The sequence below is a fragment of the Stegostoma tigrinum genome, chromosome 2 (assembly GCF_030684315.1).
Source record: "Stegostoma tigrinum isolate sSteTig4 chromosome 2, sSteTig4.hap1, whole genome shotgun sequence".
Classification (NCBI taxonomy): Eukaryota; Metazoa; Chordata; class Chondrichthyes; order Orectolobiformes; family Stegostomatidae; genus Stegostoma; species Stegostoma tigrinum.
The window spans coordinates 47,397,190-47,410,428 of NC_081355.1; the positions used below are offsets into that span (position 1 = coordinate 47,397,190).

General features: G+C 41.7%; 1 protein-coding gene across 3 annotated transcripts in view; it reads left to right on the top strand.

The window, feature by feature from the left end:
- Nucleotides 1–13,239, top strand: part of LOC125466267 (leukocyte elastase inhibitor-like) — a 68,552-nt gene that overhangs the window by 17,124 nt on the left and 38,189 nt on the right. For 2 of the 3 annotated variants that reach the window (XM_059641515.1, XM_048560565.2), the window contains one exon: nt 6,850–7,026. In XM_059641515.1, the coding sequence (XP_059497498.1) occupies nt 6,859–7,026 (168 nt within the window). In that variant the 5' untranslated portion in view covers nt 6,850–6,858. Of the gene's footprint in view, nt 1–4,644; nt 4,732–6,849; nt 7,027–13,239 lie in introns of those variants that run through there. The other variant, XM_048560573.1, reaches the window with a different exon arrangement.

The following is a 13,239-nucleotide window of genomic DNA, read 5'->3' on the forward strand; positions in this document are numbered from 1 at the left end:
TGTACCTTTTTAGAGCTGTGCCAGAGGCTGCAATATGCTAAACAGAAAGTTGCTAATGTTCAATTATGGAAGCTGCAGATGTTTTGCAGGATGCCGTCAACCACCTCTGGTCCTAGAAGGCCTCTTGACAGACTGGTGACGGCAATAGTCTGAGCTGAATAATTAATAGGCAACATCAAGGGTGCTGGCGGAGTAGCGGGGTAGGGATCCAATGCTGCTATCCTGAGGTCATGGAGACTTTCTACTTCTACACTGTGCCTCACCAACCCAAGTAACTTGTTAAGAGACATATTGATGATTTGTCCCTTGGTCACATCGTCCAAAGACATGACATCAGTTCCACATGTACACAGCTTAAAGTTTAGCTCCCTCAGATCATGACTTTTCTCAATCCCTCTACAATCTCTGTTGTCAGACTGCTTAAAATACTTCAAGTGTTGGATATGTCACAATTTTCATGAATGAAATGCTGGGGAATACTAAATCATAGTCAGCACCCTCACCAACAGTTCCATCCCTGCCCTTGGATACTTTTCCAGGCTGAACCGGATTATTTGTCACCTTGGCATCTTATTTGACCTATATTTCAACACCCATTTCTGTTGTTGTCTCATCGTGTCTTGGTTCTGAAACTCTCACTGATGCTTTAGTTAATTTCATACTCCTTGGATGGTTTTCGGGTCTGCTGGCTTTCCTACTTCATTCCTCCATAAATATGAAAGCAACCAAACCTCTGCAACTTGCAACAAGTCTCACTAATCTAGCACTCCATGACTCACATCAGTTTGTTGCACTACAAAGGCTCCACTTTAAAATTTTTATCTTCCTTATGTCCAAATATGCCCTGAAATCTCCCTCTCTCCATTAACTTCCATACCACATTGACAATTTAGGACTTGATGAACTTTCATTAATAGCAACAGCCTCCTCCCTTGAGATGTGTCATTTTAGCCTCTAGTGGTTTCATGTGACCCATCCCAAACACCTCACCTCTGTTCGGATGCATGTCACTCAGGAAGAACTGAGTCAAAGAAATGTGATATGTACTGCTGGTTTGCTCCGACCCTCTTATAAGGAATTTGTGACCTGCCCTCTGATAGCTTACTAATTACACTGTTGTGCCTGGGCATGTCCTAGGTCAAGCATGTCTGCAATTTCATTTGATACCCAATAAATCAAAGGGATAATTTGAAACTTGTATATGAAAACATCAGAAATAAAGACTTTTTAAAGAAATATACAGCATAAAATTTGTGATTAATGCAACATAGGCACGGTTGGTTTGTTAAGGCACTAAGCTATTACTAGTTTTGAATCTAAGTATAAAATGTTGTGCAATTTATTTTCTATTTGTTCTGGGGATATGGGCATCATGGCTAGATTGGCACTGATTGCCCATCTCTAATTAGGTTTGAGATGCTGATGGTGAGCTGTCTTCTTGAATTACTGCAGTCCAAATGGACAATTACAAATAATCGGGAGGGAGTTCCAGCATTTTTATTCAGTGATAAGTACAGTTCCATGCCAGGATAATGTGTTCTATAGGTCGGAATTAAACGCGTAGCTGTTCCTATGCTACTATGATTGTCATTCTAGCTGGTAGAGATTGTGAGTGTGGAAAATGTTGTTGAAGGAGGCTTGGTGAGTGGTTGCATTTTATCTTCTGTAGATGGTACATACTTACAGCTATTGTATAGAATGGTGGAAGGAGTGAATGTTTATGGTGATGTACAGGCTGCCAGATAAATGGGCTGCTTTTTCTCTGGATAGTATTGAAATTCTTGAGTGTTGTTGGAGCTGAAGGTGTCCTGATAAGGGGAATATACTCCATCACACTCCTGAGTTTTGCCTTGAACTACATTTGGCAAGTCAGGAATTGAGTTACTCACTGTAGGTTTCCTGGCTTCTGACTTGCTCTTGTAGCCACAGTAATTATGTGGTTGATCAAGTCTAGTTACTGCTATGATTTCCCTCAGGATATTGATGGTGGGGATTCAGCAATGATAATGCCAGTAAAACATGCACCATGCTGTTGAAAGCCAAGGTAACGGGAGATGGTTAGGTTCACTAGCAATCCAGCAGCTGCCACTCGAAAAGAAAACCATGAAGTTTGGCAGATAAAAATCAAACTGATATTGCCATGTCATTCAAGAAAGGCAATCAGCTACCATTACTTGGTCTGATGTATGCAAAATGCAACTTTAGAATTATGTTGTTGGCTATTTGAGCTTTAGAAAGCCATTCAATTGGAAAAGGAAATTGTTACCTCCCCTTAGTAGGGATAAATCGTAAATATAGCTTTAACAAAAATGCCTAAAACTCAAAACTGAAAGTATAATAATTCACAGAATTGCTGAATTGTTACAGTGCAGAAGGTGACCATTCAGCTCATCTTGCCAGCACTATGACATTGTGCCAGTCTTTTGCCCGTATACCTGCACACCATGTCTATCGAAGAAATCATCCAATGTCTTCTTGAGTGCCTTAAGTGATCCTGTCTCTGCCACGTTTCCAGGCAGTATATTCCATATCCTACCTAATCTCTGTGAAAAGCTTTTTCACACCTTCGCTGCTTTGTTTGCACATCACTCTAAATCTATGCCTTCTCGTACTTTCCTCTTTAATGAGTAGGAACAGCTTCTCCCTATCTTTCTGTCCAGTCCACACATAATTTTGAAAAGTTTAACATTCATAATTCCATTGTCAGAAATTTTTCATGATTTGTGTGAAAGATATGCTACAGATGGCAAAGAAAATGTTGTGCTAAAGGCCCTGATGTCATTTTCTGTTTAATTCTCAACTACCACATGTTTTAATTTTCCTTAATCAATGCCTAATTTTCCTTAATCAATGTTGTGCTTTCATTAATGAAAAATCCCCAGTCAATAAGCTAATACAAATTCTTTCTTCGTCTTTGAAATTTTACAAAACATGAAATGTTATGGCAGTGAAATTGTGCGGCAGTATAGTTTCAATGTCATACAGAGTCATAGAGTCATACGATACAGAACAGAACCTTCAGCCCATCAAATCTGTGCTGACATGCCTATACTAGTCTGCTTTTCAGCACTTGTCTCATAACCTTGAATATTATGACATTTCAAATCCGTATCCATACTTCTGGCCTCTCCTACCTTCCCAAATAGTGCATTCCAGATTCCCACACCTTCTGAGTGAAAAAAATATTTTCCTCAAATACTCTCTAAACCTACTGCTCTTCACCTTAAAATTATGCCCCGTTGTTGTTGACCCTTCAACTAAGTAGAACAGCTGCTTTCTATTCTATTTATCCATGCCCCTCATAATCTATACACCTTAATCAGGACCCCTGTTAGCTTACCTTGTTCTGACGACAACAACCCAAGCCTGTCAAGCTGTTCTTCATAGCTAAAATGGTCCATCCCAGACAACATCTTGGTGAATCTCCTATATACCTCAACGAACGCAATCATATCCTTCCTTAGTAAGGCAACCAGAACTTTACACAGTACTCTAGCTGTGGCCTAAACAAAGTTCTGTATAGCTCCAATATTACTTCCCTGCTGTTATGATCAGTGCAATGACTGCCACTTTTACTGGCTCCATCCCCACCTCCTTGACCTGTCCATCTCCTCTCCACCTACCTGCTCCTTTATCCACCTTTCATCTGCCTTCTCCTCCCCCCCATGTATTTGAGTCCCCTTCCCCCCCCTCCATTTCTGAAGAAGGGTCCAGACCTGAAAGGTCAGCTTTCCAGCTCCTCTGTTGCCTGGCCTGCTGTGTTCCTCCAGCTCCACACCTTCTTATCTCATTATCAATCGTAGGTTTTCTTGACCTTTTTTTGCCTGAAGCCATGATAGTTTATGGAATCTGGGGTTAATGTTGATGATCATCTTGCTCTAACTGTGGAATGGGAAATGCAGAGGTGATGGAAGACTCTGGAAGATTGCTGATGGATTAATCAAATCCAGTTATCAGGCCACTGCTTGACTGGATTGTGAGCCACTTTTCCCAACTTGAATACGGCGCTAATGAAAATCCTATCTGCACTGTTTAATGATGAGGTCTGTCCTGCGGAAAATCGACATGTGGAAGTCTCACCTCTGGGCTGATACCTGAAGTAAAAAGTACATGTATCTTAGAATCAATATGATTTAGCACTGTTACTTGGTTTGTAATTATCTGATTAGAAGCGTGTAATTTCGCTGACATTTTCTCATCACGTGAGTGTGCGGGAAAGTGAGGGAAATGAGGGAAATTTTAGGAAGTGGCTCTCCCAATTCACTTGCTGGTCAAATAATTGGAATTTCACAACAGAGTAAAACATTTTCCATGGTTTGGAAACAAGAATGTAAAAATAATTTTATTTTCAAAGTTCAGGTCAGCACACTTTAACATACACAAGTATCCTTATACAAAATACTGAAAAATAGTTCATTTAGCAACTTTGAGTTTTATAAAATTACTTGATATTTTTATAAAATCATTCCATTGTGAAATCCCAGTTTTGTGATGGTTAATTATACCATTCTTCCCAAAACTCTGTATGACTGAACAAATGATGTGCTTACATCTAAAAGAACTACTGACTAAGGTGAATATCAGGTTTCAACTCGCAAACTCTTCCCAGTAACTCATTGGTGATGAGACACACCCTGAGATTAACACTATTTAACAAGGCGCTGTAACATTTTCAGAATAGAAGCAGTGACACAAGTTTCTGCAGCTTTAATTCTTGCAGCGTGAAAACAGGTAAATTAAAACTTTTTTGACTGTAATTTGAAAGCATTGTTGTTGGGTATCAAAGATTTAGTAATGTGATAAATGAGCATAATTAATCATTTAAAATAAGCAAGAGGACATCCAAAAGGTGCACTAACAATTTAACAAAAAGCTTCTCACATTGTTATTGAGGTAAATGCAAGAATTAATACAGGAAAAGACTATAATATTAATGATGATGCCTTGAGTATTGAAGTATTTAACTCAAATGTTTAACTGCTTAGATCAATACACAAGCAAGGCAATCCAATTTACTGTTACAATGGAAAGATTTTAGAGCTCCTTTTATTAAATACTTTTCTCTCTGCGATTCAAGATCTGAGCAGGGATGTAGTACAAACTGGGTTTCGCTGTAGGGCGGTGGCATAATACAGGTGGGCTAAATGACTTCCTTTTATGGCGTAAATGGTGCCTCTGTGTTAAGTTGTGATCCTTGAGGATACTGGGTGTTTCAAGATACTCAAAAATATTGCCAAAGCAAGGCTTCTGCTAATATTGACAGAACAGTATTAAGTACAACTGTTCTGGAAGCAGTATAAGATCTGCTTCTCTGTATTTATGATTTTCTACAAGTTTTAAAATCAATTTTAATTTTAAATAGGTCAAATCAATTGTTAGATAACACATCTGTAACTCAGTAAACTGCTTCTTGAAAGGAAAAAGAGCTTGTTCAGTGTTAAATTGAAATAATTATAATTTCTGTATGAGCATTCAATCAGATGAGGCATAATGCAAATTAATCTTGCTATTATTCTTAATATGCCTGAGCATCAATCTCCGATAATTTTATACTGTGAGAGACCATACATTCTTTTGGACTATTTCAATGAGATAGTTAATGTAAAGTTAGAATCACCGGATTGACAGTCGTTTTGTGCTCCTGTCTTGGTAATACAGGAGGTGTGCTGAGACTGTGTGTATTTTGTTTAACCCTGAGAGAGAATAAAAGAATTCAGAGAATAAAAGAATTCAGAATGATTTCACATCAGGATTCAGGGAGTGAAGGGAGAATCTTGTGCCACATAGTTTATTGCTCCTAAAGCGACATTCCTAAAATAAAAGCAGAAAATGTGATAAATATTCAACAAGACATGCAGCATGAGTGTGAGCAGAAACAGTTTCAGATCAGTGACCTTTTGTCAGAGATGCTTTGTTACATTTAATGGACTCTGCAGATGCCTTTGAAATGGTATTAGTGGGTTGGGGTGACAGTTGTTCCAGTACATACAACCCATTCAGTGATCCTTCTGCCACACAACCATGTGCCCTGACCTATCTGATGATTCATGGAGAGCTGGGAGGCATCGTATAGTGTAACACTTTAATGCCTGTTTTATTTTTTATGGCTCATCTGACCCACTGCTATTTTATCCATATTGAAGGAGGTTCATGCAGGACATCCAGCAGCTTTAGCCGGGGTGGTGTTGAACAAAGAATTGGAATACCTTTGAGATCCTTTGGTTTATCTGACGTTCCCACACCCCATTCCCAGGTCATCCCTGTTCTATTAACCCTGGCCTTTTAAACCTGCCCTGCTACTCACCTCCCACTGATTCTTGAAGTTTCCCACTCACCACTACATCACACTCAAAACTTATCCATTAGTCCATGCTCCTCACTCAGCTTTGGGAACTACTTGTAGTCTCAGCTGTCACTCCGTATTGTGCACCTTGAAATCCAACTATAAATTTGACATATCACTCTATTTCTTCATGGATGATACTTGTTCAGCTGAGTATTTCCAACATTTTCAGGTTTTATTTCAGATTTCCAACGTCAACAGCATTTTGTTTCATATTGTCTTTGTTTTATTCACAGTTTTTGTCTTTGGGTCTTTCTGTGTTGACTGAAAGAATAAATGGACTATTATTTTGAAACAGCCAGTGGGAGGTGTGTGATAGCAGCACGGGCAGTTTCTTTTTTAGATTTTCCTTCTCTCAAATTAGGGGAAAATGCTGAAATTTGCATTAATTCTTTACAAATGAATGAGTGAGATCAGGAACTCAGTTTCAGGGGAATGTGGAATTAAATCTGTAGTGCCACACAATGTACACTCTTAACTTTCAAATATGTTTTGCTTTTCCTTAGATTTTCAAAATGGATTCTTTGACTGTTGCAAATACCAAATTTGCTGTTGCTCTGTTTAAGAAGCTAAAGGAAAGGAAAGAAAATGAGAACATTTTCTTGTCTCCATTAAGTATCTCAACTGCTCTAGCCATGGTGTATCTTGGTGCGAAAGGCAACACTGCTACTGAGATGGCTGAGGTAAGGGAAGGTTGAATACATTATCAAGTCATGAATGGGGACATCATGGGGTCATTTTTGCATGCCTTCATTCTTGGTGTGCTCTTTTCATAAGTAGAAAGGTGGAATCTGTCATTAGTATAGAGTGATTGCTCATGTGGGACTCACTGATCAGTGTTCTCTGCCGAATGAGGAACTTCACAAAGTCCTCATGGGTAAGGTCAATTAATCTGAACTTAATGGAAAAAAATTATATTGATGTGTTCCTGTAACATTTGTGCACTATCAACAATCCCTGAAATATTTCCTCAAACTTGCCTTGTTTGGTTTTACCTGCAAGATTTTCATTGTACAGCTTCTATTACAGCTTTATGTTGCTAGCTTTATTCACATTTGAGTGGTATGTGTAAATAAATTGCATGTAATAGGCCTGGACCTCTTGGTGGGACATGGCTGCTGTTTCCTTAACCCTATCCGAAATCCAAGAGAATAGGGAATTAAATATGAAAGGTGGTATCAGTGATCCCTTCAGAATTGTTTGGCAGACTTCTGTGGTGAAGAGGAGGAATGACAAGGTTTTATCTGCTTAGTGTATATGGCGATGTTGAATGAAAATGACAGACCCTTGAGAATTGACCATTTTGCTGCCTCCTTAGGCATTTTGGTGGGTTTAATCCACGACATCCTCATGGTACAAATTGTATGTGCATACGCCTGTTGCAGTCTCCACTGGGGGCTCACCAAGCTAGGCATTTGCCAAATACGACAAGAATAAGCTTGTAGGTGACATCAAAATTGGTGGTGTAGTGGAAGTGAAGAGTACAATGGGATCTTGATTGGATGGGCTGATGAGCTATGAAGATGGAGTTTAATTTAGATAATAGTGAAGCATTGCATGTTAGTATGGCAAATCAGGGCAGAATTTCTATTCTTAATGGTAGGGTCCTGGTGTGTATTGCCAAACGAGCCCTTGGGTGCAGGCTCATAGTTCCTTGAAAGTGGACCCACAGCTAGACTGGCAAGTGAAGGTGTTTAATACATTTGCCATTATTGGTCAGTACATTGAGAATAGGAGTTGGGATGTCATGTTGGAATGTACAGGACATTGGTGGTTAGGTCACATTTGGAATACTGCATTCAATTCTGGTCTCCCTAACATAGGAAAGATGTTGTTAGACTTGAAAATATGCAGAAAAGGTATATAAGGATGTTGCCAGGGTTGGAGAGTTTGAGCTGTAGGGAGAGGCTGAATAGGCTGGGGCTATTTTTCCTGGAGCTTCAGAGGCTTGTTCAGGCATTTAAAATCATGAGGAGTATGGACAGAGTGAATAACAAAAATCTTTTACCCAGGGTAGGGGAGTCCAAAGCTAGACGACATGGGTTTATTGTGAGAGGGGAAAGATTAGAATTCAGCAGCAGGAATGGTGAGAGCACGAGTCAGGGGCCAGCCAGGAATGTAAAGTTTCCTTTATAAAAAGAAATCTTGCCTCATGAATAGACGAAGTGAAGGCTGAGCAGGAGCAAACGCAGACCAGGGCACTGCTGGGTAAGTGAACTAACATATTTGGGCAGTGGCTAAACCCAAAACACTACACATGTAGTGTCTCCCACCCTTCCACCTCCTCTAACCGAAAGGGAGGGTCAGTAAGGTAAGCTTCTTTTTCCCCTTTCTTTATCTTTTTTTTTTTGGCAATCTAGAGTAGAGGGAATGGGAGCTAGGGCAGTTGCATGCTCCTCTTGTAGGATGTGGGAGGTAAAGGTCACTACTAGTGTCCCTTCTGACTTCACCTGTGAGAAGTGCACCCGCCTCCAGGTCCTCTCAGATCATGTTAGGGAACTGGACCTGGATGAATTCTGAATCATTCAGGAGGCTGAGGGGATGATGGATAGGAGTTATTGGGAGGTTGTCACACCCAAGTTACAGGATAAAGGTAGCTGGATTACCGTAAGGAGAGGGAAAGGGAATAGGCTGATAGTGCAGGGATCCCCTGTGGCTGTTCCCCTCAATAATAAACATACTGGATATTGCTGGGGGGATGACTTACCAGGGAAAACCACGGCAGCTACATCTCAGGCACTGAGCCTGGCTCTATTGCTCAAAGGAATGGGGGAGAATAGAAGAGTGATAGTGATAGGAGATTCAATGGTATGGGGAACAGACAGGAGATTCTGTGGTCCTGAATGAGACTCGCAGATGGCACGTTGCTTCCTGGGTGCCAGGGTCAGGGATGTCTCAGATTCTTAAGGGGGAGGTTGAGCTGCCAGAAGTTGTGGTACACAAGAGTACCAATGACAAAACTAGGAAAAGAGATGAGGACCTGACAAGTGAATATCGGGCGCTATGTTGGAAGCTAAAAGGCAGGACGAGCAGAGTAGTAATCTCAGAATACTGATGCCATGGGCTAGTGAGGCTAGGAAAAGAGAGCGAGTACATCTGAACATGTCGCTACAGAAGAGGCGTAGGAGGGAGGGCTGCAGATATGTACATTATTCGGATACCTTCTGGTGAAGGCGGGACCTGTACAAGAGCGATGGGTTACACCTGAACTAGAAGGGCTCCAATATCCTGGGTGGGAATGTTGCTAGAGCTCTTTGGGAGGGTTTAAACAAGTTTGGCAAGGGGAGGGGAGCTGGATTATTGATCAGAGGATGGGTTAGCTGGTGTACAGGCAGATACAGCATGCAGAATGTCTGTGAGGAAGGATAGACAGTTGATAGCACAAAGTTGGAGTCAGTGTGACAGGTTGAAGTGTGTCTATTTAAATGAAAAGTGTCAGGAATAAAAGTGACAAACTTAAAGCATGAATCAGTACTTGGAGCTACGATGCTGTGGCCATTACAGAGACTTGGATAACACAGGGGTAAGAACGTTTGTTGGATGTTCTGGGGATTAGATGTCTCAAAACAAATAGGGGGGGAGGTAAAAGAGGTGAGGGAGAGGCTTTGCTAATCAGGGATTGTATCACAGCTGCAGAAAGGGAGGTCATCGAGAGGGTTTATTTACTGAGTCAGTATGAGTGGAAGTCAGAAACAGGAAAGGAGTACTCATGTTATTGGGAGTTTTGTGTCCAATTTTGGGCCCCACACCTCAGGAAGGACATACTAGCCCTGGAGCGTGTCAAGCGGAGATTCACACGGATGATCCCTGGAATGGTAGGTTTAATGTATGATGAACAGCTAAGGATCCTGGGATTGTACTCATTAGAGTTTAGAAGGTTGAGGGGAGATCTAATAGATACTTGCAAGATAATGTATCGCTTAGAAGGGGTGGATGCTGTGAAGTTGTTTCCGTTAGGCGGGGAGATGACATTTCTTCAGCCAGAGAGTGGTGGGCTTGTGGAATTCATTGGCACGGAGGCGGGGACATTAGATGCCTTCAAGGCAGAGATCGATAAATTCTTGATCTCACAAGGAATCAAGGGCTATGGGGAGAGTGCAGGGAAGTGGAGTTGAAATGCCCATCAGCCATGATTTAAATGGCGGAGTGGACTTGATGTGCCGAATGGCCTTACTTCCACTCCTATGTCTTATGGTCTTATGGCCTTATGGCTTTCTACAGACTCCCCAATAACAACAGAGACAGTGAGGAACAGATTGGGAGGAAGATTTTGGAAAGATGCAGAAGTAATAGGGTTGTTGTCATAGGTCATTTCAACTTCCATAATATTGACTGAACCCTTCTTAGTATAAATAGTTTGGATGGAGCAGATTTTGTCAGGTATGTCTAGGAAAGATTTCTGGCTCGATATGCAGCTAGGCTGACTAAAGGCGAGGCTTTATCGGATTTGCTGCTTGGCAATGAACCAGGCCAGGTGTCACATCTCTCAGCGGGACAGTATTTTGGTGATATTGATCACAACTCCCTGACATGTACTATAGCCATGAAGAGGGATAGGAGCAGATGGTATAGGAAAGTATTGAATTGGGGGAGGGGAAATTACAGTGCTATTAGGCAAGAACTGTGGAAGATAAATTGGGATCAGATGTTCTCAGGGAAGTGCACGACAGAAATGTGGAGTTTGTTTAGGAAGCACTTGTGATGAGTGCTGGATAGGTTTGTCCCACTGAGGCAAGGAAGGGATGGTAAGATGAAGAAACCTTGGATGACGAGACATGTGGAACATCTAGTCAATAGGAAGGAGGAAGCTTACTTAAGTTTGAGGAAGCACAGATCAGACAGGGTTCTGGAGGTTTACAAGGTAGCCAGGAAGGAACTGAAGAATGGACTCGGGAGAGCTAGAAATGGGTATGAAAATGCCTTAGTGGGTAGGATTAAGGAAAACCCCAAGGCATTCTATACTTATGTGAGGAATCAGAAGATGGCCAGAGTAATGGTCGATCAGGGACGGTGGAGGGAACTTGTGCCTGGAGTCAGAGGAGGTAGGGGAGGTCATTCATGAATACTTTGCTTCAGTATTCACCAGTGAGAGAGACCTTTGAAGTTTGTGAGGACAGCGTGAAACAGGCTGATATACTTGAACAGGTTGGTGTTAGGAGGGAGGATGCGCTTGAAATTTCGTACAACATGTGGATGGATAAATTTCCTGGCCAGAGGGGATAAATCCAGAGTTTCTACGGGAAGTGAGGGAAGAGATTGCGGCACCTTTGGTGATGATCGTTGCGTCCTCATTGTCCATTGGAGTAGTGCCAGATGATTTGAAGGTGGCAAAAGTTATTCCTTTGTTCAGGAAAGGGAGTAGGGATAACCCTGGGAATTACAGACTGGCCAGTCTTACTTCAGGCATGGGCAAATTATTGGAGAGGATTCTGAGAGATAGGATTTATGATTATTTGGAAACGCACAGTTTGATTAGAAATAGTCAGCATGGCTTTGTGAGGGGCAGGTCGTGCCTCATAAGCCTTATTCAATTCATTGAGGATGTGACAAAACACGTTGATGAAGGTAAAGCAATAGATGTGGTGTATTTTAGCAAGGCATTTGATAGGTTCCTCGTGGTAGGCTCATTCAGAAAGTAAGGACACATGAGATTCAGGGAAATTTGGCTGTCTGGATGCAGAATTGGCTGTCCAATAGAAGATGGAGGGTGGTAGTAGATGGAAAATATTCAGCCTGGAACTCGGTGACCAGTGGTGCTCTGCAGGGATCTGTTCTGGAACTGCTGCTCTTCGTGATCTTTATAAATGATTTGGATGAGGAAATGGAAGGGTGGGTTAGTAAGTTTGCCGATGGCACAAAGATTGGTGGAGTTGTGGATAGTGTGGAAGCCTGTTGTAGGTTGTAACAGGATATAGACAGGATACAGAGCTGGGCAAAGAAGTGGCAGATGGAATTCAATATGGAAAAGTATGAAGTAATTCATTTTGGAAGGTTGAATTTGAATGAAGAATACAGGGTTAATGGCAGGATTCTTGGCAGTGTGGAGAAACAGAGGGATCTTGGAGTCCATGTCCATAGATCCCTCAAAGTTGCTACCCAAGTTGATAAGATTGTTAAGAAGGTGTATGGTGTGTTGGCTTTCATTGGCAAGGGAATTGGGTTTAAGAGCTGTGACGTTAAGCTACTTCTCTATAAAGCCCTAGCTGGACCACACTTGGAATATTCTGTTCAGTTCTGGTCGCCTCATTATCGGAAGCTTTAGAGAGGATGCAGAGGAGATTTATTAGGATGCTACCTGGACTGGAGGGCAGATCTTATGAGGAAAGGTTGAGGGAGCGCAGGCTTTTCTCACTGGAGCGAAGAAGGTTGATAGGGGACTTGATAAAGGTGGTCAAGATGATGAGAGGTATGGATAGAGTGGATAGCCAGAGACATTTTCTCAGGGCAGAAATGACTATCATGAGGAGGCATAATTTTAAGGTGATTGGAGGAAGGTATAGGGAAGATGTCAGAGGTAGGTTCTTTACACAGAGAGTGGTGGGTGTGTGGAATGTGCTGCCAGTAGTGGTAGCAGAGCCAGATACAATTGGGACATTTAAGTGACTCTTGGATGGGCACATGGACGACAGTAAAATGTAGGGTATGCAGGGTAGTTTGATCTTGGAGTAGGATAACAGGTTGGCCAACATTGTAGGTCGAAGGGCCCATACTGTGCTCTACTGTTCTATGTTCCATTTAAAAGGGCCCTCCAGGGTGACCTTTTCATGCAGAGAGTGATGTGTGTGAATGCTCTCCAACAGGAAGTGGTGGATGTTGTTCCAATTACAATATTTAAAAGGCATTTGGATTGGTACAAGACTCGGAAGGGTTTGTAGGGTTATGGGCCAAATGCTGCA